This window comes from Heterodontus francisci, chromosome 27, assembly GCF_036365525.1.
Source record: "Heterodontus francisci isolate sHetFra1 chromosome 27, sHetFra1.hap1, whole genome shotgun sequence".
Taxonomy (NCBI): domain Eukaryota; kingdom Metazoa; phylum Chordata; class Chondrichthyes; order Heterodontiformes; family Heterodontidae; genus Heterodontus; species Heterodontus francisci.
In genome coordinates, this window is record NC_090397.1 from 22,656,623 (window position 1) to 22,684,162 (window position 27,540).

At 42.4% G+C, this 27,540-nt stretch overlaps 1 protein-coding gene across 3 annotated transcripts in view; it reads right to left on the bottom strand.

Moving 5' to 3' along the window:
• Positions 1–24,579: 24,579 nt before the first annotated feature.
• Positions 24,580–27,540, bottom strand: part of bpgm (2,3-bisphosphoglycerate mutase) — a 31,744-nt gene continuing 28,783 nt past the window's right edge. For all 3 annotated transcript variants that reach the window (XM_068058998.1, XM_068058997.1, XM_068058999.1), the window contains one exon: positions 24,580–25,843. In XM_068058998.1, the coding sequence (XP_067915099.1) occupies positions 25,644–25,843 (200 nt within the window). In that variant the 3' untranslated portion in view covers positions 24,580–25,643. The remainder of the gene's footprint in view (positions 25,844–27,540) is intronic.

Genomic DNA, 27,540 nt, shown 5'->3' on the forward strand with positions numbered 1-27,540 from the left:
TAAAGGATAGAAAACAGAAAGTAGGAATAAATGGGGCATTTTCAAGTTGGCAGGTTGTACCTAGTGAGGTTCTGCAAGGATCAGTACTTGGGCCTCAGCTATTTACAGGCCAGAATTTTACGTTGGGTGGGATGCCCTGGCCAAAAAGTCAGGGCAAGCCCACCTCTGCTGGGATTTTATGCTCCCCAGGCCCTTAATTGGCCTTGGGCAGAACTTCCACCTCCTTGAGCCAGGAACTCCCACCTAATGGAGCTGCCGACCAATCAGTGGGCTAGCAGCTCTCAGTCCCAGCAGCACCACTGAGAGCGGTGGCCACTGCTGGGACTGCAGAAGCAAGAGGGACGACGGCCTCGGAATCAAGGTAAGTTTTTGGGGCTTCACTGGGGACAATTGGCCGGGCCACAGCAAGGCAAGTGGGGTAGGTTGTGGGGGGGTGGGGGGTGGGATTTGGGGGAATGTTGTGCAGTGGTGGCAGTTGGGCCATGGGGGGAGGTGAGGGCAGGCCCTCTGTGGGGCACAGGGTGCCCGATCAGGAGGACCACCCCCCCCAACCTATCAGCCCACAAGAAGGCCGCCAGGTTTTACCTGGTGGCATTCTCGGGGGCTTGAGTTGCCTGCTGGCTGTTGGTAAAATACCAGTGGCGGGAGGAGACCCTTAATTGGACAGTCAAGGGCCTTGATTGGCCTGGGCGGCTGGGCTGTTTCATGCTGCCGCCACTCCGCGTAAAGTTGCAGCAGGGACAGGCAGACGTCGGGAATGGCATCCCCGCCTTCCACCCAATTTTATGGCCCCCTTCGTCTGCAAAGGAAATCTGACCAAGCCCGAATGCCGGACCAGGAAGTGCGACCCGACCCGACCCCGACACATGGCATCTGGTCCCGTCGGGGTCGGGTCGGTAAAGGCATGCTACCCCACGTGTCGGGTTCAGGTCGGGACGCACTTCCGAGTCCGGCATTCGGGCTCGGTCGGGTTTCCTTTGCACACTTTTACCTCATATATAAGGCTATCCAACAGTACATTGTAGTGCTTTGCACCAGCCCACTCATGTGGGGGGGCTGTAAAATTCCAGCCACGATCTATATTAATCACTCAGATAAGGGGACTGAGTGTAACGTATTGAAGTTGCTGATAATACAAAGTTAGGTGGGAAAGTAAGAGTGAGAAGGATGCAAAGAGGCAGAAGAGGGATATAGACAGGTTGTGTGAGTGGACAAAGAACGTGGCAGATGGAATACAATGTGGCAAAGTGTGAAGTTATCCACTTCGTAAGGAAAATTTAAAAAAGGAGATTATTGTTTGAATGGCGAGAGACTGGGAAATGTTTGCATTCAGAGGGACCTGGGTGTCTTTGCACATGAATAGAAAGTTAACATACAGGGACAGCAAGCAATTAGGAGGCAAATGGTATGTTAGCATTTGTTATAAAGGGTTTGGAATATAAGAGTAAATAAGTCTTACTATTATTATACAGGGCATTGATAAGGCTACACATGGGAGTACTGTGTATAGTCTAGCGCTCCTTAGTTAAGGAAGGACATAGATGCCCTAGAGGGAGTGCAACAAGGGTTCACTAGATTGGTTCCCAGAATAAGGGGAATGTCCTAAGAGGGGAGATTGAGGGGACTAGGCCTATATTTCCAGAAGAATGAGAGTTGATCTAATTGAAACTTATAAAATTCTTAAGGTACTTGACAGGGTAGATAGAGAAAATGTTTTCCTTGGCTGGAGAATCAAGAACACAGGGTCACAGTCTTAGGATAAAAGGTTGGTCATTTAGGACTGAGATGAAGAGAAATTTCTTCACTCAGAGGTTGTGAATCTCTACTCCAGAGAGCTGTGGATGCTCAGTTATTGAGTGTTTTAAAGACTAAGGTCGATAGATCTTTGGGTACTAAGGGAATTAGGGGATAATGCAGGAAGGTGGAGTTGAGGTAGAAGATCACCCATGATCTTGTTGAATGTCGAAGCAGGTTTGAAGGGCCAAATGGCCTACTCCAGCTGCGATTTCTTACATTCTTATGAAGATGTTCACATAATTGATCATCTCCTAACTTTGTTTGTTATGTCTCAAATTTTTTTTCAATTCATTCATGGGATGTGGGCGTCGCTGGCCAGGCCAGCATTTATTGCCCATCCCTAATTGCCCTTGAGAAGGTGGTGGTGAGCTGCCTTCTTGAACTGCTGCAGTCCATTTGGGGTAGGTATACCCACTGTGCTGTTAGGAAGGGATTTCCAGGATTTTGACCCAGCGACAGTGAAGGAACGGTGATATAGTTCCAAGTCACGATGGTGTGTGACTTGGAGGGGAACTTGCAGGTGGTGGTGTTCCCATGTATTTGCTGCCTTTGTCCTTCTAGTTGAGGTCACGGGTTTGGAAGGTGCTGTCTAAGGAGCCTTGGTGCATTGCTGCAGTGCATCTTGTAGATGGTACACACTGCTGCCACTGTGCGTCGGTGGTGGAGGGAGTGAATGTTTGTAGATGGGGTGCCAATCAAGCGGGTTGCTTTGTCCTGGATGATGTCGAGCTTCTTGAGTGTTGTTGGAGCTACACCCATCCAGGCAAGTGGAGAGTATTCCATCACACTCCTGACTTGTGCCTTGTAGATGGTGGACAGGCTTTGGGGAATCAGGAGGTGAGTTACTCGCCTCAGGATTCCTAGCCTCTGACCTGCTCTTGTAGCCACGTTATTTATATGGCTACTCCAGTTCAGTTTCTGGTCAATGGTAGCCCTAAGGATGTTGATAGTGGGGGATTCAGTGATGGTAATGCCGTTGAATATCAAGGGGAGATGGTTAGATTCTCTCTTGTTGGAGATGGTCATTGCCTGGCACTTGTGTGGCGCGAATGTTACTTGCCACTTATCAGCCCAAGCCTGGATATTGATCAGGTCTTGCTGCATTTCTACACAGACTGCTTCAGTATCTAAGGAGTCACAAATGGTGCTGAGCATTGTGCAATCATCAGCGAACATCCCCACTTCTGATCTTATGATTGAAGGAAGGTCATTGATGAAGCAGCTGAAGATGGTTGGGCCAAGGACACTACCCTGAGGAACTCCTGCAGTGATGTCCTGGAGCTCAGATGATTGACCTCCAACAACCACAACCATCTTCCTTTGAGCTAGATATGATTCCAGCTAGCGGAGTGTTTTCCCCCTGATTCCCATTGACTTCAGTTTTGCTAGGGCTCCTTGATGCCATACTCAGTCAAATGCTGCCTTGATGTCAAGGGCAGTCACTCTGATGATTGAGAGTAGGCTGATGGGGCGGTAATTGGCCGGGTTGGACTTGTCCTGCTTTTTGTGTACAGGACATACCTGGGCAATTTTCCACATTGCAGGGTAGGTGCCAGTGTTGTAGCTGCACTGGAACAGCTTTGCTAGGGGCGCAGCAAGTTCTGGAGCACAGGTCTTCAGTACTATTGCCGGAATATTGTCAGGGCCCATAGCTTTTGCAGTATCCAGTGCCTTCAGTCGTTTCTTGATATCACGCGGAGTGAATCGAATTGGCTGAAGTCTGGCATCTGTGATGCTGGGGACTTCAGGAGGTGGCCGAGATGGATCATCAAATCGGCACTTCTGGCTGAAGATTGTTGTAAATGCTTCAGCCTCATCTTTCGCACTGATGTGCTGGGCTCCCCCATCATTGAGGATGGGGATATTTGTGGAGCCACCTCCTCCAGTTAGTTGTTTAATTGTCCACCACCATTCACGGCTGGATGTGGCAGGACTGCAGAGCTTAGATCTGATCCATTGGTTATGGGATCGCTTAGCTCTGTCTATCACATGCTGCTTATGCAGTTTGGCATGCAAGTAGTCCTGTGTTGTAGCTTCACCAGGTTGACACCTCATTTTGAGGTATGCCTGGTGCTGCTCCTGGCATGCCCTCCTGCACTCTTCATTGAACCAGGGTTGGTCTCCTGGTTTGATGGTAATGGTAGAGTGGGGGATATGCCGGGCCATGTGGTTACAGATTGTGGTTGAGTACAATTCTGCTGCTGCTGATAGCCCACAGCGCCTCATGGATACCCAGTTTTGCATTGCTAGATCTGTTCGAAATTTATCCCATTTAGCACGGTGATAGTGCCACACTACAAGATGGACGGTATCCTCAATGTGAAGGCGGGTCACTCCTACCAATACTGTCATGGACAGAAGCATCTGCGGCAGGCAGATTGGTGAGGACAAGGTCAAGTATGTTTTTCGCTCGTGTTGGTTCCCCCACCACCTGCCGCAGACCCAATCTAGCAGCTATGTCCTTTAGGACCCGGCCAGCTCGGTCAGTAGTGGTGCTACCGAGCCACTCTTGGTGATGGACATTGAAGTCCCCCACCCAGAGTACATTTTGTGGCCTTGCCACCCTCAGTGCTTCCTCCAAGTGGTGTTCAGCATGGAGGAGTACTGAGTCATCAGCTGAGGGAGGGCTGTAGGTAGTAATCAGTAGGAGGTTACCTCGCCCATGTTTGACCTTATGCCATGAGACTTCATGGGGTCCGGAGTCGATGTTGAGGACTCCCAGGGCAACTCCCTCCCTACTGTATACCACTGTCCCGCCACCTCTGCTGGGTCTGTCCTGCCAGTGGGACAGGACATACCTGGGGATGGTGATGGCAGTGTCTGGGACATTGTCTGTAATCTATGATTCCGTGAGTATGACTATGTCAGGCTGTTGCTTGACTAGTCTGTGGGACAGCTCTCCCAACTTTGGCACAAGCCCCCAGATGTTAGTAAGGAGGACTTTGCAGGGTCGACAGGGCTGGGTTTGCCGTAGTCGTTTCCGGTGCCTAGGTCGATGCCAGGTGGTCCATCCGGTTTCATTCCTTTTTATTGACTTCGTAGCGGTTAGGTACAACTGAGTGGCTTGCTAGGCCATTTCAGAGGACATGTAAGAGTTAACCACATTGCTGTGGGTCTGGAGTCACATGTAGGCCAGACCAGGTAAGGACAGCAGATTTCCTTCCCTGAAGGATATTAGTGAACCAGATGGATTTTTACAACAATCGACAATGGTTTCATGGCCATCATTGGACTAGCTTTTTAATTACAGATTTATTAATTAAATTCAAATTTCACCTTCTGCTGTGGTGGGATTCGAACCCATGTCCCCAGAGAAATACCCTGGGTCACTCGTCCAGTGACAATACCACTACGCCACCGCCTACTAAATGTCATATGACTAGTTTCCTGAGGCCAATACACTCTGACCAGTAGATTCACAAAGATGTTGTGAAACATTGGCCCAAATTTTGCAGCTGCAGTCGTGACAAAACTGTCAGCATTCAGTCATTACTCTGCGAAATGGATAACACCTTTTGGCATTCACGCATGCGCAGTTTAACACAGAAATCCAGAAACTGCCATCAGTGATTGCCCAATTCTTCACAGTGTGTGCTATTGAAGCCTCACAGATGGAAATCAATTGGAAAGACTTGCAGGTTGATAAGTAAATTGGCCATTATAAATTGCCCCTATTATAGGTAGGTGGTAGGGGAATTGAGGGAAGGTGGGGATGTGAGAGGGTAATGGGATTAATGCAGGATTAGTATAAATGGGTGGTTGATGGTCGGCACAGACTCGGTGGGCCGAAGGGCCTGATTCAGTGCCGTATCATAAAATAAATAAATAAATCACTGAATTGCTGTGAACTTCCAGTTTTTATGCAATTATTCTCACCGTAAAAATCTTTGAAAAAGTTACGCCTTGTTGAATGATGTGTAATTAGCTTTTTAAATGGTGTACTAAGTACTGCTGAAAATAGAGACATGTCGTTGAAGCTTTTCAGCTTGCACTCCTCAGAACAATCCAGTCAATCCATACACAAGACGAAAAGCTTTGACAACGTGTCTCTATTTTTAGCAATGCTCAAAATCTGTACTACCAAATGACTATTGGTGTACTAAAGTACTGATAATCCATTTTTACATTTTTTTTTAGATTTAGATTTAGATATACAGCACTGAAACAGGCCCTTCGGCCCACCGAGTCTGTGCCGACCATTAACCACCCATTTATACTAATCCTACACTAATCCCATTTTCCTACCACATCCTCACCTGTCCCTATATTCCCCTACCACCTACACTAGTGGCAATTTATAATGGCCAATTCACCTATCAACCTGCAAGTCTTTTGGCTGTGGGAGGAAACCGGAGCGCCCGGAGGAAACCCACGCAGACACAGGGAGAACTTGCAAACTCTACACAGGCAGTACCCAGAATTGAACCCGGGTCGCTGGAGCTGTGAGGCTGCGGTGCTAACCACTGCGCCACTGTACCGCCCTGTAGATGTTGCCATGCCACACCTGTAGATCACACTTATTGCAAATCAAGGAGTCACTGATTGTAGTTAAAATAAACCCTGAATTATCTGCTCCCTTCAGAGATCTTTAACGATCATTTGGACATCTCTTCTTGCAGCAAAATTGAAAGAAAAATTATTTCCAAATTTTAGTAAATCCCTATGCATACAAATCCTGATGCAAGGAAATCCCTAGCAATCTTCAGGTCTGTGCAAGTAGCCATCTAAGCTCAATTTGCAAATTTGTGGAATGTCAAATTTCTCCATTCAATGATTACAATTTCATAGAATTTTTAAAAATACAATCTTTTAAAAAAAAATCATATTTCAGCTTCTACCTCAATCCCGTGTGCATGTCCTAAATTTTATCTCGCTTTCTGTAAAATTATAAGAAAGTTAATGATAAAACCTGTTACTTACTTCCTGAAAGAATTCTTCAATGTGATTGGCAGCTTAGCCTGCTAAATGACATCACTGTTGCTGATCACCAGAAATCCCTTCTACCTCCCAGATGATGTGCGCTGGCGACATCCTTCTTCCACCAGCTGCATGGCCTCAATTATGACATGCAGCTCCTGTTTATAAACCTTGGGGGTCTCCATGCTTCCTTGCAGGAGCTGCCTGTCTTTTACCAGGAACTGATCAGGGTCTGAAACATGGTCGCCTTCAACTGGAGTCCTCCTGCAATAGGAGTGGCAGCTATCTTTTGGGAACCGCTGCTCACGAATCTGCACCTCCATCAGTACGGATGCATGTGGCTGGTGGCGGAGAGGGCTGTCGCTGCCAAAGAAATGTACTGGATGGCAGAGGAGTGGACTGGATGTTTCCAGAAGAGCTGGCATGACATGTGTCCTTGGGTAGCATCCAAAGCTGTTGAGAATCTTAGAAGTGGTGCTGGGGCCCCGAATGCACTCAAGGTGTTAAGGTGGCTCAGGCACGTACAGCACTCTCATCCGAGCTGACCCCCTTCGAACGGAATTTCAGCGCCAGGCCCCGAAACCTACCTCGGGAACCTTGGCCCCACAATCTGAGCCGCCTCTCGGAAATCCCCTCAGTGCTACTCCACTCTGCATGGAGGGGTTTCCTGTACGTTCTGCTCTTGCACATCCTCTACCTCCTCTGGTCATCTGGAGGAGGTGGGGGGAGGGGGGGAGGCGGTCCCAGGTTGGAGGCTCTCTACTTGGTGGTCTCATTATTTATTGGGGATTTGGCATGGAGGGTGTTGCACGTGGCGGTCCTGTGCAATAGAATGTTAAGCTGATTCATGGACTCCTGGGCTGCCTGCAATTTCTGTGGCATGGAGGAGTCTGTGTTTCATATCTGTGTAGAGTGTGAGAGGCTGCAGCCCCTCTTCCGTTTTTTTGAGGGAACTGCTTCTCAATTTCTGGCTGCACTTCAGTCTCATGCTTCTGAACTTTGGCAACCTTGTGCGGAGGGGACTAGTCAGTTAGGAGAACCTCCTCATGGGACTTCCCCTCAGCCTGGCCAAGATGGCCATCAACAGGACCAGGCAGTGGGCAGTTGAGGGGGTTGGTCGGCCTGACTGCCTGCCTCTCTTCCATGGCTACACCCACACCCGGGTGTCTCTGGAGAGGGAGTGCGCGGTGTCTGCGGTACGCTTCACACCTTCTGCGACCGGTGGGACTGGAGTGCATCATCACCCCTGACAATGTCACTTCCATCTGATTAGCTAAGTTTCCTTTAAAGTTTATGGGGTTTTTTCTGTTCAAGTATATTAGTGGTGCCCCTTTCAGAAGGGGCACCTAGTTCCTCTTTATTGACAGCCTTCCAAGTTGGTTAAAAAGAGGTGTACCTGGCGCCAGAATTAAATTAATGTTGTGAAAGGTGAAACCCACACCAGAGAATTCACCAGATCTTTGTGGGTGGCTTTCTTCAAGGTTAGTGGCAAGCACCTTCACTTTGTTGCTAATGGTGGAATCTAGTCCATTAGTTAAGTCAGTCATTCAGAGTTGGTAAAGTGTAGTAACTCCCTTTGTTTTCCATACACAGGCAGTGTATTAGCATTAGCAGAAATAGTTTCATTCAGCAAAAAGTCTATTCTCTTCAATACCCATGGCAATGTGGCTGTCTAAAGACCAGCTGAACAGTCCACATATTAATTTGGCACAGCTTATTTTCAAACATTCTCACCCAAGCTTTTCAAATAAATATACTTTTAAGTTCATTTTATCACTAGAAAAAAATAGACGATTGGGCTGAATTCACAGAAATCCAATACATTGTGTGTGTTCAGTGAAACAAAGCAGAAAACAACATATTTGAACAACACAAGATTTATTTTGTCAATTAGTTTACAATTCACAATGGTTTCTAATCTCAACAAGACTGGCTAGCATACCACCTGGTGGATGAATCGGTACAGCAATATTTTGATTAGCAGGCTTAAAGTGGTCAAATTGTGCAAGGCATTTAGGAATAAGTAATGCACGATAGTTTGGAGGAGAAAATATTAACTCCTAACCTTTATGAATGAATTCTACTGAAAATACAAAGCCAATAGTAATCCAGTCTTGTTGCAATGGTCAGTCAGGTCGCACACAATAATGAATAAATTGGTGTTTTTTTTTCCCACCTTGGGCTCAGCTTCCAACCTGTATCCGGTCCATCATCGGGCTTTCCTGCTCCATTTTCCTTGAAGTTGTCTACATGGGACACTACATCACCCTCATCCTAGTTTTACTCATTTCAGAGCTTAATTTCTCCAATACTCTTAATGCCAGTCTCGTGAGCTACATTGAAAATAAACTACCCAAAAGCCTGCTGTGATATCAAATCACAGATTAAATCCTACACATCCATCACCTTTGACCTTGCCCACTACTATTGACCCCCCATCGCCCAATGCATCTTTAAAAGTCGTCAATCTCAATTTCATATCTGCATTTCCTCACTTCACTCTTCCTCTGTAAATGTCTCCAAACTTATGTTTCAACAAGCACCCTCCTGTCAACGATGATCTATTTGTCACTTTCTCCTCTGCCCCGACTCTGGCCAATTGTGTATTTCCTCTCCTACTCCCTGTACTTTTCTTTTTTAAAATGTTACTGAACCTTGAGCCATTTTACCCTTGCTTTCTGAAACATTCTTCTTAAACCCCTTCATCTTATAACCTTGCTCTCCACATTCAAAAGCCTCAACACCTATTTATCTGTACCTCTGCTCACCTTCAATAATTGCTTGTCTGCTTCCTACTTGGTCCACTAATCTTAAGTACCTGGGACATTGGTCATGCTGTTCAGTCATGCTCTTTAAAAGTATAAGTTCTTGCTGTTGTTGCAAAGTTTAAGACAGTGACTAACAAGTACATTAGTTCTATTAAACATCTTTTTTGACTTGGACTATTCATTTCACCCTGTTCCTATTTTATTGTAATCTGTGATTTTACAAAAAAAATTGCTTGTGGTGCCTTTAAAAACTTGTTGAAACTTCAGATGGCAGGTTCAGAGTTCCATTTTTAGAGTCTCAAAACATAAAATTGTTTCAATTTGATTTTAAACACGCCAAGGAAATGCTTGCTGTTAAAAAGAATGTTAATACAGTATTATTTATGGAGAAAAAGGCTGGCAAAATGGTAGATAAAGCACACCTAGATATACTAGCAAACCTTTCAGAGTCTCAGATTGAAACTAGGAGCATTGTCTTACAGAACTATTCAAGACAGAGCCAAGTCTGCCATTAAAAACTGACCTTACCTTGGGGATGTGAAGTTCTTTGGTTTTGCCTTCATAGACACTCAATTAATCATTCAAACACTTTTTCTTAAATATTTGTTCTTAGGATGTGGACAACAATGTTGATAAGTCCACATTGACTGCCTAACGCTAGCTGTCCAGGGAAGGTGGTGATGGGTCTTTTTCTTGAAGCAATTGTACAACTGAGTGACTTGCTAGGTTGACCTCAGACAGCATTAAGAGTCAACCATGTCGTATCAACTATGCAGTCCAAGCCAGGTACTGGGGGCATGTTCCCTTCCCTGAAAGATGTTATTCCCCCAGAGATCTGTATGTGAGCTTCTTTAACAGCCTTAAGAGCCTGAGTACATGATATGACCACACGACCATACGAATTAGGAGTAGAAGTAGGCCATTCAGCGCATCGAGTCTGCTCTGCCATTTAATAAGATCACGGCTGATCTGTTTCTGTCACGAGTTCCACACTCCCATCTGCCCCCGATAATCTTTGATTCCCTTGCCTAAAAATATTCAATGACCTCGCCTCCATCACCTTCTGAGGCAGAGAATTCCAAAGTCGCACAACCCTCCGAGAGAAAGAATTTCTCCTCATCTCTGTCCTAAAAGGGTGACCCCTAATTTTCAAACAATGCCCCCTAGTTCTGGACTCACCCACAAGAGGAAACACCGCCTCCACATTCACCCTGTCAAGACCATTCATGATCTTATATACTTCAATCAAGTCTCCCCTCACTCTTCTAAACTCCAATGAAAAGAAGCCCAGTCTGTCCAACCTTTCCTCATCAGACAACCCGCTCATTCCAGGTATCAATCTAAACCTCCTCTGAACCGCCTCCAACGCATTCACATCCTTCCTTAAATAGAGACCAAAACTGCGCACAGTATTTGAGATGTGGTCTCACCAATGCCCTGTATAACTGAAGCATAACATCTTTACTTTTATTTTCAATTCCTCCCATAATAAAGGATAGCATTCCATTAGCCTTCTTCATTACTTGCTGTACCTGCATACTAACCTAGATCACTCTGCACCTTGGAATTCTGCAGTCATTCCCCATTTAAGAAATACTTTGCTTTTTATTCTTCCTGCCAAAGTGAACAACTTCACATTTTCCCACATCTGCCAGATGTTTGCCCACTCACTCAACCCATCTAGATCGGTCTGCAACTTCCTTATGTCCTCTGCACAACATACTTTCCTACCTATCTTTGTGTCATCTGCAAATTTATCTACCATGCCATCGCTCCCCTCATCTAAGTCATGGATATAAATTAAAAAAAAGTTGAGGCCCCAGCACAGACCCCTGCGGAACTCCACTTGTCACATCCTGCCAATCAGAAAAGGACCCATCTATGCATACTCTCTGTTTTCTGCCAGGCAGCCAATGTTCTATCCACGCTAATGTTTTATTTATTTTTATTTTATACGTTACCCCCTACTCCATGAGCTCCTACTTTGCGCAATAACCTTTTGTGTGGCCCCTTGTCAAATGCCTTCTGGAAATCCAAGTACAGTACGTCAACGGGCTCCCCTTTATCCACAGCGCATGTTACTCCTTCAAAGAACTCCAATAAATTGGTTAAACCTAATTTCCCTTTCACAAAACCATGCTGATTATTCCCGATTACCTTGAGTTTTTCGAAGTGCCCAGCTTTATCCTCCTTAATGATCAATTCTAATACCTTCCCCACGACAGACATCAAGCCAACTTGTTACCTGTTTTCTGTCTCCCCCCTTCTTGAATAGTGGGGTTATATTTGCCACTTTCTAGTCTGATGGAACCTTTCAAGAATCTAGCGAATTTTGAAAAATTAACAGCAACGCATCTACTACCTCATTAGACACCTCTTTTAAGACCCTAGAATGAAGTCCATCACGACCCAGGGACTTGTTAGCTCGCAGCTCCATTAGTTTGGTCAGTACTGCTTCCCCGGTGATTGGAATTTCACCAAGTTCCTCTCTTCCTTACACCTCCTGATTTACAGCTATTACTGGAATGTATTTAGTATCCTCTATAGTGAAGACAGAAGCAAAATATTTTGTTCATTTCATCCGCCATTTCTTTATTATTTACTATTAACTCCCCATTCTCACTCTCTAGAGGACCAACACTCACTTTACTTACTCGTTTCCTTTTTAAATACCTGTAGAAACTCTTGCTATCCGTTTTTACATTTCTGGCTAGCTTCCTCTCATACTCTAATTTCTTTCTCCTGATTAGCCTTTTAGTCATTCTCTGCCATTCTTAATATCACCTGACCTGCCACTCATCTTTGCACAATTATATGCATTTTTCTTAAGTTTGATGCTTTCATTAACTTCTTTAGTTAACCACGGATGGTGGGTCCTCCCCTTAGAATTTTTCTTTATAGTAGGAATATACCTCCTCTGAGTTTTCTGAAATATCCCATTCAATGTCTGCCACTGCTTCTCGATTGATCTATCTCCTAGCCTAGTAATCCAGTTCACATCAGCTAGCTCAGCTTTCATGCCCACACACTTGCCTTTATTTAAGTTTAAAATACTAGTCTTAGACCCACTCTTTCAAACTGGGTGTAAAATTCAATCATATTGTGGTCACTGCTACCTAGAGATGCCTTTACTCTGAGGTCATTAATTAATCCTGTCACATTACACAATACCAAGTCTAATAAAACCTGCTCTCTGGTTGGTTCCAGAACGTGCTGCTCTAAGAAACTCTCTCGAAAGGTAGTATGATAAGGTTGTCTATTTTCAACTCAAGTCTGTTTTCAGCAAAATAGCTAACTAATTTCAATGTGGATAAGTGTGAGGTGGTGCTTTTTTGGTAGGAGGAATAAGGATGCCACACCTTGGACAATAAGGACAATATCTAAATAGGGTAGAGGAGCAAAAGGATCAAGGAGCACACATTCACAAATCATTAAAAGTAGTATCACAAGTTAACAAGGCCATATTAAATACAAACAAAGCACTCGGGTTCATTTCTAGGGGAAGAGAATCGAAAAGCAGAGAAGTTATATTAAACTTGTTTAGAGTGATACCACAGATTGGTTGTAAAAAGAAAGCAGCGTTAACAGAGTGCTAAAGTTGGGAATTTGGTACAAACAGGAATTCAGTGCAGAGGAGGAAATGCTGCATTTTAAAAAAAAATCGGCAACCTCCAATGTAGTGGTTTGTGTAAGCTTGAGGCAACAAGATTTTTTTTTTTAAATTGTCTACTGCTTAGTGCAAGTTAATGTGTAGAAAAAAAACTACAAATTAAAAACTAGATGTAAATAATATAATCTAGACTGAGATAAGGCAGAGCAGGTTGTGTGTCTTGTGGGAGTGTGTGGATAGTGAGACTGTCCCAAGCCATCACATCTGCAGTAGATCTTTCCATCTCGAATCTCTCCAGCTCAGAGTCATTGAGCTGGAGTGAGAGTTGGAGATACACCGACACATTAGGGAGAGGTGGGGGAAGCAGTATCTGCACAGTTTGCTTCCGACTTCAGTCACACCTCGTAGAGAGGTACGGGTTCAGAATGGGGTTGGTGTGACCAATAGTGCACAGAGTAAGGGAAACCAGGGAAGATGAGAGAATGAGGAACCACAGAAACGTTTCCTATTCTACAGGTACAATGTACTTCATACTTGTGAGAATAAGGATTAAAAACTGTCTGAAGGGAAACCAGAATTGAGGCAATGGCTCTTGGACGAGAGGTTTGTTCAAAGGGGGGAGGAAGAGGAAGGGGATTCAATAATTATAGCTCCACATGGTTTATTGCCTACCTACTGCCAGCGTGTGGGATATCTCAAACTGTCTTGAAAGGATATTGGAGAGCGAAGGATCCAGTTGTTATAGTCCACATTCGGCCTACAAAATAGGCAGGAGTAGGCAAGAGATCCTGTTTGGAGAGTACCAGGAATTAGGAGGTAAATTAAAGTATAGAACATCGAGGTTTATAAATTTCTGGATTGATGTCTGAGCCACATGCAAATTGGCATAGGAATAAGCAGATCAGGGAAGTGAAGATGTGCCTGAAGGAGTAGTGTGGAAAAAGGGATTTCATTTCAAGGGTCACTGGCACCGTACTAGGACAGGAAGGAACTGTACCATTGGGACAGGCTCTACCTGAACTGGGCTGGGACCAGAGTCCTAGTGGAAAGGATAAATAAGGCGATCACAAGAACTTTAAACGAGGAAGTTGCAGAGAGGGTTCAGGTGAAAAAGGTAGTATAAATAATAGTTTGAAAACAAACAAAAGGGAAGAGAACAGAGCAACAAACAGAAATTGTGCTTTAGACAATAGAGGCAAAGGGAAAGCTAAAAGATGTAACGTACTTAAAGCAGGAGAGCATAAAATAGGTAAAGTGTGAGTAACCCAGTAAAACAGAGGACAGTTTAGGATGCGTGGCCCAAATAAGTGTTCTTTATACAAAGGCATGGAGTATAAGGAACAAATTGAATTAATTTCAGGAGCAAATTCAACAAGGAGGGTATGGCATGGTAGCCATTACTGAGACATGGCTGCAAGACAGTGAGGACTGGGAACGGAATATACCCAGTTATAAAGGTACAAGAAAAATAGTAAAAATGGTAGTGGCGAGAAGGAACCTAATGATTAAGGACAAAATCACATCAATGATGAGAGAATGCAACAAGAGGTAAGCAGGCAGCGGAGATTTTAACGATAGAATTAAGAAATAAAAAAAGATTTAAGAATGTAGAGGATGTTGTGTATTGGACCCCTGGTAACAGTTTTCAAATGGTAGCTTGTATAAATGCTAAGATTAGACAAGCATAGAAAACAGAGTGGTTTTTAATAGGGGATTTTAACTGTCATATAGTTTGGGATAAGCAGACTAGCACATCAAGAAAGGTAGTGAATTTGTTTGAGTGTGTCCGGGATAGTTTACAGCAACAATATGTCCCAGAATCAACATGGGGGAAGGCTATATTAGGTTTAGTAATAAAAATGAGCCAGATTTAGTTAACAGCTTCACGATGCATGAGAATATATCAAATAGTGGTCTTTATATGATCGAGTTGAATATAGTGTTTGAAAGAGAGAAATGTGAAACAGCTAAAATTCTAGATTTAGGCAAAGAACTTCAATAGGGCGAGACAGACTGTTCACAGTAAACTGGGCAAATCTGTTAATGGGTGAAATGACAGATGATCAGTGGGAGGTGTTCAAAAAAGAATTTAATGCCATCGAGTTATCTACGGCAGAGAAGAAGGCCATTCAGCCCATCAGCTACGTGCCAGCTCTCCACAGAGCTATCCAGTCAGTCCCACTCTTCCGCTTGATCCCCGTAGCCCTGCAAGTTTATTTTCTTCAAATTAGATACAGAACCAGTTTATACTCATAAAGGGCAAGAGTTTTGCTTTCTGAAACAGACAGCCATGGACAACTAAAGAGGTAAGAGGCAACATAAGACTAAAAGAAAAAACATACAAAAATACAGAAAATAGCACAGATCCTGGCAAATGGGAAAGATACAAAGAACAGCAAAGCATGACAAAGCAAAGTAAGAGCTACAAAAAGAGCGTATGAAAAGAAACTTGCAAGGGATATCAAAAGCAACACAGAAAACTTCTACAATTACGTTATGAAAAAAAGAGGGTCTTCAGAAGCAATGTAGGCCATTTGAAAACTGATAATTGTTGTGAATGAAAATAAGGGAATGGCAGACATGATGAATAGTTAAAAGCAAAATGCTGCAGATGTTGGAAATCTGAAATAAAGCAGAAAGTACTGGAAATACTCAGCAGGTCTGGCAGCATCCGTGGAGAGAGAAAGAGAGTTAATGTTTCAGGTCAATGACCTTTCATCAGAATAATTACGTTGCGCCAGTCTTTACAGTACAGGAAGAAGTCAGCTTGTCAGACCTCCCAATTGGATCAAGGATCAACAAAATTAACATATGCAAAATAACAGTAATGAATAAATTAATAGCACTAAAGAGTAACAAATCCCCAGCATCAGATGGTTTCCATCCCAGGGTTTAAAGGATGTAGATGAGAACACTGCAGATGCCCTAATTATAATCTTCTAAAGTTCTCTCGATTCAGAAAATGTTCATTCAGATTGGAAAATTTCACGTCACTCCACTATTTAAGAAAGGTGAGAGAGGGAAATCAGGAATTATAGACCAGTGAGCCTAACATCTGCTGTCAGGAAATTGTACTGAGGATAGGGTGGCTTAACACCTTGAAAAGTTGTAGGTCATGCTTGATGAATTTGATTGAATGTTTTTTGAAAAGCTGAATAAAGTAGTGAACAGGGGAATGTTTATGGATGTTACTTATAAGGACTTCCAGACAGCATTTGATAAAGTCCCTCATAAGAGACTGCTAGCTAAAGTTGAAGTCATGGAATTGAAGGCAAATTATTGACCTGGTTAGGAAAGTGTTTCAGCGGCAGGAGTCAGAGTGTAGGGATACTGGGCAGGTACTCTAATTGACAGGATGTGACTGGAGGTGTCTCGCAAGGGGCCTCAATTATTCAAAAACAACTGGGATGATGGGATAGCTGCATATTCAAATTTACCGATATCACAAAGATAGGGGGTTTGTAAGGAGTGTAGATGGAAGTGTAAAATTACAAAAAGATATTGACAGATTAAGTGATTGGGCAAAACTGTGGCAAATGGACTTTGATGTAGGCAAATATGACGTCACCTACTTTGGCCCTAAAAAGGATAGAGCAGGGTACTTTCTAAATTGTGAAAATCTAGAAACAGTGGAGGTTCAAAGAGACTTGAGGGTCCAGGTACGTAGATCATTAAAATGTTATGACCGGTACAGAAAATAATCAAAAAGGCTCGTGGAATGCTCGCCTTTATATCTAGAGGACTAGAATTCAAAGGGACAGAAGTCATACTTCAGCTATACAAAGCCTTGGTTAGATCACACCTGAAGCACTGTGAGCAGTTCTGGGCACCACAACTTAGGAAGGATATAATGACCCTGGAGGGACTGCAGCAGAGATTTACTAGAATGATTCCTGGACTCCAAAGGTTAAGCTATGAAAAGAGATGAAAAAAGCCAGGGTTGTATTCCCTTGAATTTTGACAGTTAAGGGGAATTTGATCTAAGTTTTCAAGGTACGAAGGGGAACAAATAGGGTACATGGAGAGAAATTATTTCTGCTGTCTAGGGAATCTAGGACTGGGGGCATAGTTTAAAAATTAGAGCCAGATCTTTCAGGAGTAAAATTAGGAATCACCTCTTCATGCAAAGGGTGGTAGAAGTTTGGAACTCTTTCACAAACAGCGATTGATGCTAGATTAATTGTTAAATTTAAAACCGAGATTGACAGGTTGTTATCCAAAGGTATTAAGAGATATGGGGTAGAGGTGGGCATATGGAGTTAGGTCACAGATCAGCTATGATTTCATTGAATGTTGGAACAGGATTGAGAAGTCAAATGGCCTACTCCTGTTCCTATGTTGTAGAACCTTGGCTAGACTGTGCACAGTTCTAATCTCCACATTTCGAAAAGGATGCAGAGGCACTGGAGAAGGTACTAAAAAAATTTGCAAGGATAATACTGCAACTGAAAGGTTCTAACTATCAGGAATGATTGAACAGGTTGATGTTGTTTTCTCTAGGAAAGGTGGAGGGTTGAACTAATAGCAGGTCTTTAAAATTATGCAGGGATATGATACAATAGACTTAGAGAAGATGTTTCCACTTGTGAGAAAGTCTAAAACTAAGGGTCGTAAATATGTGAGCCATTAATAAGTTCAATAAAGAATTCAGGAGAAATTCATTTAGTGAGAGTGGTCAGAATATGGAACTTGCTATCACATGGAGTAGATGAGGCAAATAGCATAGATACCTTTAAGGACATGAGCACATGAGGGAGAAAGGAAATGAAGGGTACGCTTGTCGGGTTAAATGAAGTAGAGTGGGAGGAGGTTCTTGTGGACCATAAACGCCAGCATGGGCCAGTTGTGCTGAATTACCTCTTTTTATGCTGTATACTCTATGTAGGAACAACATTAAGCTTTATACTTGTAAAAAGGGCCATAATTTCTTGTTGAAAGGTCCATGAACTGTTCTTGTGTTCTATTATTTTAGGGTTTATGATAATGTAGCATTGAACAATAAAAGGAAAAACACCAGATTTATTATAGTTGTAAAAGGATTTTACATGCAGTGGTATTCCTACAGCCCCAGTGGAGAGGCTTTGTATAATCCCACCAATTACTGATCTGTATAACAGTACATGCAGCAATATTCATCAGCTCACAGCTAGCTCATCAACTCCATCCTGAAAATTGATTCTCTAGTCTGTATCCAACATTGTTTAATCGGAGCATCTTTAAATACTCATTTTCAAACTGGTATATTACAGTCTGAAAAAAGATGTCCTGTGATTGTATCAAAGTACAGAGATTTATTTTGTATAGACCTGTGGGCAATCTCCACGGCAGCCAAGAAACGGGATCATAGTATTAACAAAAACAAACAAACAATCTGTCCAAGCTAAAATCCTGAAGTAAATATAAAGAAATTATAAATTACAATTACCAGATCCACTTTAATGCACTAATTAATCCCACACAATACCCAGCAGTCATAAAGCTAAAGGACAAAATCAGACAGATAGCATGTTTAATTAATTTGTCACCAATGAAGTGAAAAGGTTTGTGAGACTGTCTTCACTGTAGCAGACCATAATGTACCTGGAGCACTAGACTTGCTAATCAGACATATTGCAGACAAAATTATAGTGATTAGCGTCACTGAAAGAGGATTGGCCCTGGCTGAAACATATCAGTGTTGGTAGATTAAGTTCCCAAAATACCAGTACTCAGGAATTCACAATTATCATGAAACATACCTGAGTGCTGATTGATCTGGTAACAGACTTGCTTTCACCTTCTAGTTGTCTATTTCTAATGAGTTAAATTGTTGGATCAGCTTTGATGATGCTCACTTTGAAGATTCCAAAAGAGTTTGGGGAAGGTATGCCTGGTATGACCAGAAACAAATCTATTAGACTGCATTCCAATCTTGCTGAGTTACGGATAAGAAAGTTCCCACAGGGAGGGAGATCACAAGCAGTAGTTTTGATGGTATGTTGCCTTTTTGCTGTGATGAACAATTAACTATTTTTTCCTAATTTTTGTTGCATAACTACACCTTTAAACATAATGCATATCCTAATAGGCAAACATCTGTTCACCTTGAGAATGCTGTAAGATAAATTCTGTTTTTCTTTTATTACATCAACTAAACTACATAGCTCTAACACAAGTCTTACATATAGCATATTCCCTACCACCTACCTACACTAGGGGCAATTTACAATGGCCAATTTACCTATCACCTGCAAGTCTTTGGCAGTGGGAGGAAACCGGAGCACCCGGCGAAAATCCACGCGGTCACAGGGAGAACTTGCAAACTCCGCACAGGCAGTACCCAGAATTGAACTCGGGTCCCTGGAGCTGTGAGGCTGCGGTGCTAACCACTGCACCACTGTGCCGCCCTAAAAGAGCTGTCCAATTAGTCTCACCCTCCTACTCTTTCCCCATAGCCTTGTTAATACTTTTCAACTATTTATCCAATTCCTTTTAAAAGTTACTATTGAATGTGCTTCCACCACACTTTCAGGCAGTGCATTCCATGTCATAACTCGCTGCGTAACTTTACTTCCTCATGTCGCCAATTACCTTAAGTCTGTGTCCTCTGGATACCGACTCTTTTGTCACTGGAAACAGTTTCTCCTTATTTACTTTTATGAAAACCATTTATGATTTTGAACACCTCTATTAAATCACCCCTTAAACATCTCTGCCCTAAATGAGAAAAAAAAACCAATTGCTCTAGTGTGACTGAAGTCTTTCGTCCCTGGTACCATTCTTGTAAATCTCCTCTGCACCCTCTCCAAGGCCTTGGCATCCTTCCTAAAGCATGGTGCCTAAAATTGGCCACAATACTCTAGCTGGGACCTAACTAGTGTTTTATTTCTTTTTAAAGTTTAGCATAACCTCCTTGTTTTTGGACTCTATGTTCATGGATTAAAAAGTGAGGAAAGTGGCTAGAAAATTTTCAATGAAGAACTGTCAAGGATTTATAGAAAAAAAAATCAGGAGAAGTTACAATTAAAACACTTGGGACAAAAAATGGTGAACCAATTTAATTCATAGCTTTTCCTCCAGTAATTGAAACTTCTAATTTTCAGAATAATGCGAAAATAAAAATCAGATAATTGCATATTTTACAATAATATTAAGTATGCCTATTAAATTATCTTTAGTGTCCTCTAATGCCTGAACTTCAATTGGATAGGTTTTCACCAGTTGTAACGTTACCAGCCATATTTTTGCGCTCAGAGCATGTAGAGTTTGTAGAGTTTCCTGGCATACATTAGTACATTTTGGAGTTGAAACAGAAGGTGCTTCCCCGATCCCTGAGGATTTGACAGGTTTTGTTTTTAGAAAGACATTGGGCTCAATTTTTGCTCTTCCACCTGGTGATGAATTTGGTCTTCTTTATTTCACCATAGGGCATTAATCATTTGATTAACTAGCTAGACTGGGAATAGCTTCTTTAATGCAGATTTATTTATTTAATTTCTTTCAAAAAACACTCTAGTTGGTGGACCATACCTGTCAGTACAAAGCTTCATTCTAGAGTTGCATCGATTCATGCTGCTGCAGTAAACCTGGCCAGCACTGGAGTCCAACAAAGCTTAAAACACTGCAGATTGGACTTTAGTGTACCAGGATCACTTTAACATCCCAACATTTTTCTAATAGTTTTAGTCATCCACTAGTTCTATGTATTGTAATCCTTATTGCACTAAAATGATTGTACAAAAGAGGGAAACCTTCAATAAGATTACTGCCATGATGTAGGCTGAGAGAGTGCTTAAATGCAGTTATCTCCAGTATTGAACGATACGCAGTGCAGTTTTTTTTATTCTACAGTGTCGCAGATGGCGATCAATTCCATCGTGGCCTCCCACATCGAAGAATTACTAAACAATGAGACCTTGTAAATTAGAGAGACAATCCAAGATAGGAGACCAGCCTTAGGACTAATGTCCAAGCATCTTCATGAATGACACTGAAACTGGAAGTTACATCAGGAAGATTAGGAAAACACTGGTACAGTCACATGACTACCTACAGAATCATCCCTGGCAACAGCCTGGTGCCCAGAATCCATTTAATAAAGTAACATACAAAATGTTAATGGCAAAAGTTAGTGACAGTAAATGTTTACCACATTACAACCAACCAAAGTTTTAATACTGCAGCAGTCACAGTAAACCACTCATGCTCTAAAGAAATTCATACAAGAACCAAGAATTCACTTAAAATGTTAAACTGTAAAAGTTCATGATAACTGATTATCAAAACTTTAACAACCAAATCTCTTGTGCTTACTCAGAGAACATGGAATATCTTAGATGTGTGCGTTGTAACAGGCTGAGGGAAGTTACTCTGCCTCCTTTATAGCAAGAAAGAACAGGTATTACCATTACAGCATTTCCAAGTCAAGGATCGGCTTATAGAAAGGATTCATTTGGTTGCTTCTTCACTTCATTTGGGAAGCAAAGACAATGCTATTGGAGAATAATTCAGAATAATGGAAAAAAACTTCCTTATAATTTATTAAAGACGTGCATGGTTGCGCTGCTTGGAGTCATACCTAGCGCAAAGGAAGATGGCTGTGAATGTTGGAGGTCAAACATCTGAGCTCCAGGACATCACTGCAGGAGTTCCTCAGGGTAGTGTCCTAGGCCCAACCATCTTCAGCTGCTTCATCAATGACCTTCCTTCGATCATAAGGTCAGGAGTGGGGATGTTCGCTGATAATTGCACAATGTTCAGCACGATTCGTGACTCCTCAGATACTGAAGCAGTCCGTGGAGAAATGCAGCAAGACCTGGACAACATCCAGGCTTGGGCTGATAAGTGGCAAGTAACATTTGCGCCACACAAGTGCCAGGCGATGACCATCTCCAACAAGAGAGAATCTAACCATCTCCCCTTAACATTCAATGGCATTACCATCGCTGAATCCCCTATTATCAACATCCTGGGGGTTACCATTGACCAGAAACTGAACTGGAGTAGCCATATAAATACCATGGCTACAAGAGCAGGTCAGAGGCTAGGAATCCTGCGGCGAGTAACTCACCTCCTGACTCCCCAAAGCCTGTCCACCATCTACAAGGCACAAGTCAGGAGTGTGATGGAATACCCTCCACTTGCCTGGATGGGTGCAGCTCCAACAACACTCAAGAAGCTCGACACCATCTAGAACAAAGCAGCCCACTTGATTGGCACACCATGCACAAACATTCACTCCCTCCACCACCGACGCACAGTGGCAGCAGTGTGTACCATCTACAAGATGCACTGCAGCAAAGCATCAGGCTCCTTAGACAGCACCTTCCAAACCCGCGACCTCGACCACCTCGAAGGACAAGAGCAGCAGATGCATGAGAACATCATCACCTGCAAGTTCCCGTCCAAGTCACACACCATCCTGACTTGGAACTATATCGCCGTTCATTTACTGTCGTTGGGTCAAAATCCTGGGAACTCCCTTCCTAACAGCACTGTGGGTGTATCTACCTCACTTGGACTGCAGCGGTTCAAGAAGGCAGCTCATCAGCACCTTCTCAAGGGCAATTAGAGATGGGCAATAAATGCTAGCCTAGCCAGTGACGCCCACATCCCATGAATGAATAAAAAAAAAATGTGATTTGGATCAATGTCTTACCAATTTGAATGGCAGGAGCAAGATGGTTTAAGTTCAATAAATAAAACGATAATCCTTTACATAGTTATTTTATGAAAGAACCATGGTAATGAAAACATTTGCATCTGTATTGCTCAAGGCACTCAACCATCTCGATGATAAACATAGTGAATTTCTGATGTGTGGGAAAATGGAGATACAATATGATCTGCTAAATTATAGCCATTTCTCTGACATTCAGCATTCAATGTAAAAGTTATCAGAAATAAGAATTATGCCTTTTTTCAGTTTCTTCTATGAAAGCAGTAACCAAATAAGAACTAGGAGCAGGAATAGGCCATACAGCCCCTCGAGCATGCACTGCCATTCAAAATCATGGCTGATCTTTGACCTCAATTCTACTTTCCCACCTGATCCCCATATCCTTGATTCCTCTAGAGTCCAAACATATACCCATCTCAGCCTTGAATATACTCAACAACTGAGTATCCACAGCCCTATGGGGGTAGAGAATTCTAAAGATTCATAAACCCGAGCGAAGAAATGTCTCCTCAACTCAGTCTTAAATGATCATCCCATTTATGAAATCAAGAATAAATGTAACAGAAATTGTAACAAAAAACACAAAGGTAAATTTAGCAATTCTAGTGCTGCATCATGCTCAAAAATAGTGCAGGTCAGAAAATTACAGTAACATTGCTGTAGTCTAATCCATGAGGCTTCTCATTCACAGTAAAGGATGGCAGAATTTTGGGGATGATCAGCAGCAGTTAAAACTCCTTCTCGGGTATGAATGGTTTGCCTAAAGAATTTTCTAAACTTACTTTATTTAGACCTGCAAGCATTGAAGATGCAACGGACTACACAAATGATTTAGTCAGTGAACACAGTATTATCTAGCAAATACAATGACATAAAATACAATTACACATTTCATCATACAAACTACCAAACTGTAACAACTATTTTGATGCTATTCTCCAGACATAAGAAAGCAAGTTAACCATCAATGTTTTCATATACAGTACTTATAAAAGTAATAAACAACAAAGTAACAACAGCCTCAATGAGTGTCAGCAAGTCTTGGTGTGTGTGTATGCCAAGACAAGACAATTCTTCTGGATGGCAATAAGGGTGGAGGTAGGTGTGGAACCTCAGCTAAGATTTCATTTCTCTAATCTAGGAATGCTGAGGCCAATTGTAGCACCCCCACCACGACCTCTATAAAGATCGGTCAACTCGGCACAAATCCAGCAACAAATCCAAGGGATATGCTGGTCTGTACAGCTTGGCACCTCACGGGATAAACTTAACCCAGCCATGGGTCGAGGCAAGCCTCTGTTTTTCATTAAATGCTAGGAAACACAGGAGGTATGAATACTTGATCTTCAGTATTTTAAATATTCACCATACTTGACTGTTATAATGCAATAAGATAAAGTAAAATCCAATTTTCTATTTCTAACCATTTGAAAATTACATAAAACTCAAAGAATATCCCAATAGCTTTGTAACATCAAAACAAATTGGTATTGTAAACTTCAAAAGTAAAATGCCATGGTGCTGTTAGCCTACAGACTACAGTACGGTAGCATTCTCCAACACTTCAGGGGTGTTATTTCTCCCAGATTTCAATAGCACCAAGTATTCCCCATTCAATCTGCATAATTGTAAATAATATTCTGCATGTGGTCTTCTAACAAAATTTCCATTGATGCTGTTAGAATCAATCACATTATAGATACTTCAAACAGCAATTAATACATCGTTAAGATCTCAAGAGGCAAGGCCTCTCAAGGATTCTCCAATAAACAATTGAGGCAAATGGCTGTATAAAAAGGTTGACAGCTGTACTGCAGTGTCTTATTTGAGAGTCATTTTTTCAGAGAAGTCTCAAAATGTTTAGTCACTTTCAGGATTCCTCGAGGAACTGTAAGTCTTTACTGATTATGTTATTATCCTATCACTTCTCTCAGTGTGTTTTTTTTTTAATGAGACTATTTGGGCCTTATCTGGAGAAGAAAATCTGATAATTTTATGCCATTCCTTTTCTTGGACAGCAATCATTTTAGTACTTACACAGTTTTAAATTATGTTGACAATTCGATAAATAATATGGCAAGGGCTTTTGGGAAGTGGATGCACAAAGGGCTAGAGCACTGATTTTGCACTTCTTGTACATGGTCTCAAATCCAGCACAGATTCACAGAATGAAAAAATGTTGCCTCCATCTGCGGGCTTTTTGTGTTCCATGTAAAGTAAGTTTGGGCAGTTTCAACCAGTGCCTAGTCGGCACAGGGTCTAATGGCACAAAATTTCTCCTAATCAGTAATCTCATACAACGTGAAAGGCCAAAAAAATGCACATAAATGGGTGCTCGAATTTGGGGTTGAGACACACTGCTGGGACAGAGTAGAGGACCCTTACTCCAAATTGAGTTGTACTACATCGGACCCAAGAACATCCGAATCCAAAGTTATTCCAATCTCCAGAACCAACATCCTTTAGCATGATGACCACAAAAAAAAGCAGGCATGAAGTCCTAGTCCAAAGAGGGGCATCTCCTGCAATCCCTAACCAACAGAACAGGATCTCGCCAAGGAGGTACAATACGATTTAAATTCAAAATTATAATTGCTGTTTCTTTAATTTTGCCTTGTAATAACTAATTTTGCTAGAAGAATCTTTGTTGCATAGTACTAAAACAGTGTATGAAGACATATGTATTTTTAGCTTTTTAAATAAATTAGCCTTATTAAGACATTAGTGCAAAGCAGCAAATAAAGTTCAATATACTTCACTGGTGCCAAACCTAGGACATTCTCTCCAACTGCAGCAAACCTACACAGAGCGTTCCAAACCAAATAAACTTCCCTCCAAACATTTTTCAAGCAGTTTCTAATTCCACCTCTCCTCCAAAGTCATATGTCAAGAGTTAATTGATAACAATGGGTGCACTACTTCCTGGAGCTGCTACTTTGCCCTGATCGTCCACCTTTTTGATAGCTGCCTGGATGGCCTCCTGGTCACCCAAAAATTCATGTTGTTTAACTGGATGAAGGTTCTCGTCCAGTTCCAAGAGAACTGGCACTCCAGTAGGCAGGGTTACATTAACTATTTCATCAGCTGGGATACCTGAAAAAAATAGGAGAATTGATTAGAAATAGAAACTTGAACGGCAGAGAATCCTGAAGATTTCCTTGATGAGGCAAGTTTGAGAATATTGGATTACTATAAGGAAGCCTTTACAAAGCTCCACAGTTGTGCTATGTACATTTGGTAAAGACAGTACCAAAAAAGGCAGTCAAATGATCCAATTGATACTATTTTTAGTGGCACTTCAAAGAACTTGGCACTGAAAATCGCTATCGGTCTTTGCATCATTCATGTCTGCAATTAAGGACAATTGCTCCAATCTTGATCTGCTGTTTGAAAACACTCTACTATTAATCCAAGTTGAATACTATAGAGAGAACCTTGTACAGCCATATAAATATCAACAAACAGCAAGTCAATTATATGGTAACTTTGACAATCAAAAATGAACCACATAATCCTGTCTCACTAGATAAAAGTTTTTATTATGGTGATACACAAGTTCACAAAATGAAATGTAATATATTTACACTTGAAAATGTGAACAACAACTTGCATTTAGATAGCACCTTTAACGTAGTAAAATTTTCTAAAGGTGCTTCACAGGAGCGTTCACAGAACTTGAAACTGAACCAGGAGGACAGATGGTGAAAAGCTTGTCAAAGACATAGGTTTTAAAGGAACATCTTAAAGAAGGCAAGAGAGATAGAAGGGCAGAGAGGTTTGGAGAGGGAATTAGAGTTTAGGGCCTAGGCAGCTGAAAGCACGGCTATGAATGGTGAAGTGATTAAAATTAGGGTATGCACAAGTATGACGAGTGCAGAGATCTCAGAGAGCTGTATGACTGGAATTAGGGACAAGCAAGGCCTTGGAGTGAATCTGAAAACAAGGATGAGAATTTTAAAATTGAGTTGTTACTGGATTGGGAACCAACAAAGGTCAGTGAGTACACAGTGATGGATGAACAGGACTTGATGGGAGTTAGGGTACGAGCAGCAGAGCTTTGTATAGGCTCAAGTTTATGGAGGGTGGTGGATGGGAGGCTGGCAGGAAATCATTGGAATAATGAAGTCTAGAGGTAACAAAAGGCATGGATGAGCAGAAGCAGGGGCAGAGTTGGGCGATGTTGGAAGTGGAAGTAGGTAATCTTGATGGATGCTCAGATACGTGGTCAAAGGGCAATCACACTGCTGGGAGTGAAATTAGTTCCCTTTGACCCTCAACCCCTTCCCACCACCCCCACATCCAATAAAAATGGATTTGCCCGCTCTTCCACTCTTCCCGCTCTGAAAATTCTATTGCTCCCCTCTCCCCACCAGGTTCTCGCCTGGAACTCCATGTGGAGTTCCGAAGGCGCGCGGAGCACTAACGGCGGCCGTAATATAGGAGTGGGATGGCCACTGCCTGCAGGTAGGTTAATTTGAATTTCATTAGGCCTCATTTTAATATGGAGATGAAGTGCCCGCCGCTTAGCGGCCGGGGGGTGCGGGGGGGGGGGGCGCACCGAGGTCCCGCCACCACTGGTAATATGCGGCGGGCCCTTCTCAACGTCGCTGGTCAAGGCGGGACTGTCCCCGCAGCATTTTACTGGCCCCCGCGCTGTGACTCGCAGCGTCGAGGTCTCGGTAAAATTCAGCTCAATGTTTTAATCCAAGCTGACAGTGACCTTTCTAGTCCATCAGCCACAATTTTGTTAACCAGCCTTTTGTGTGGTACTTTGTCAAACACTTTCTTAA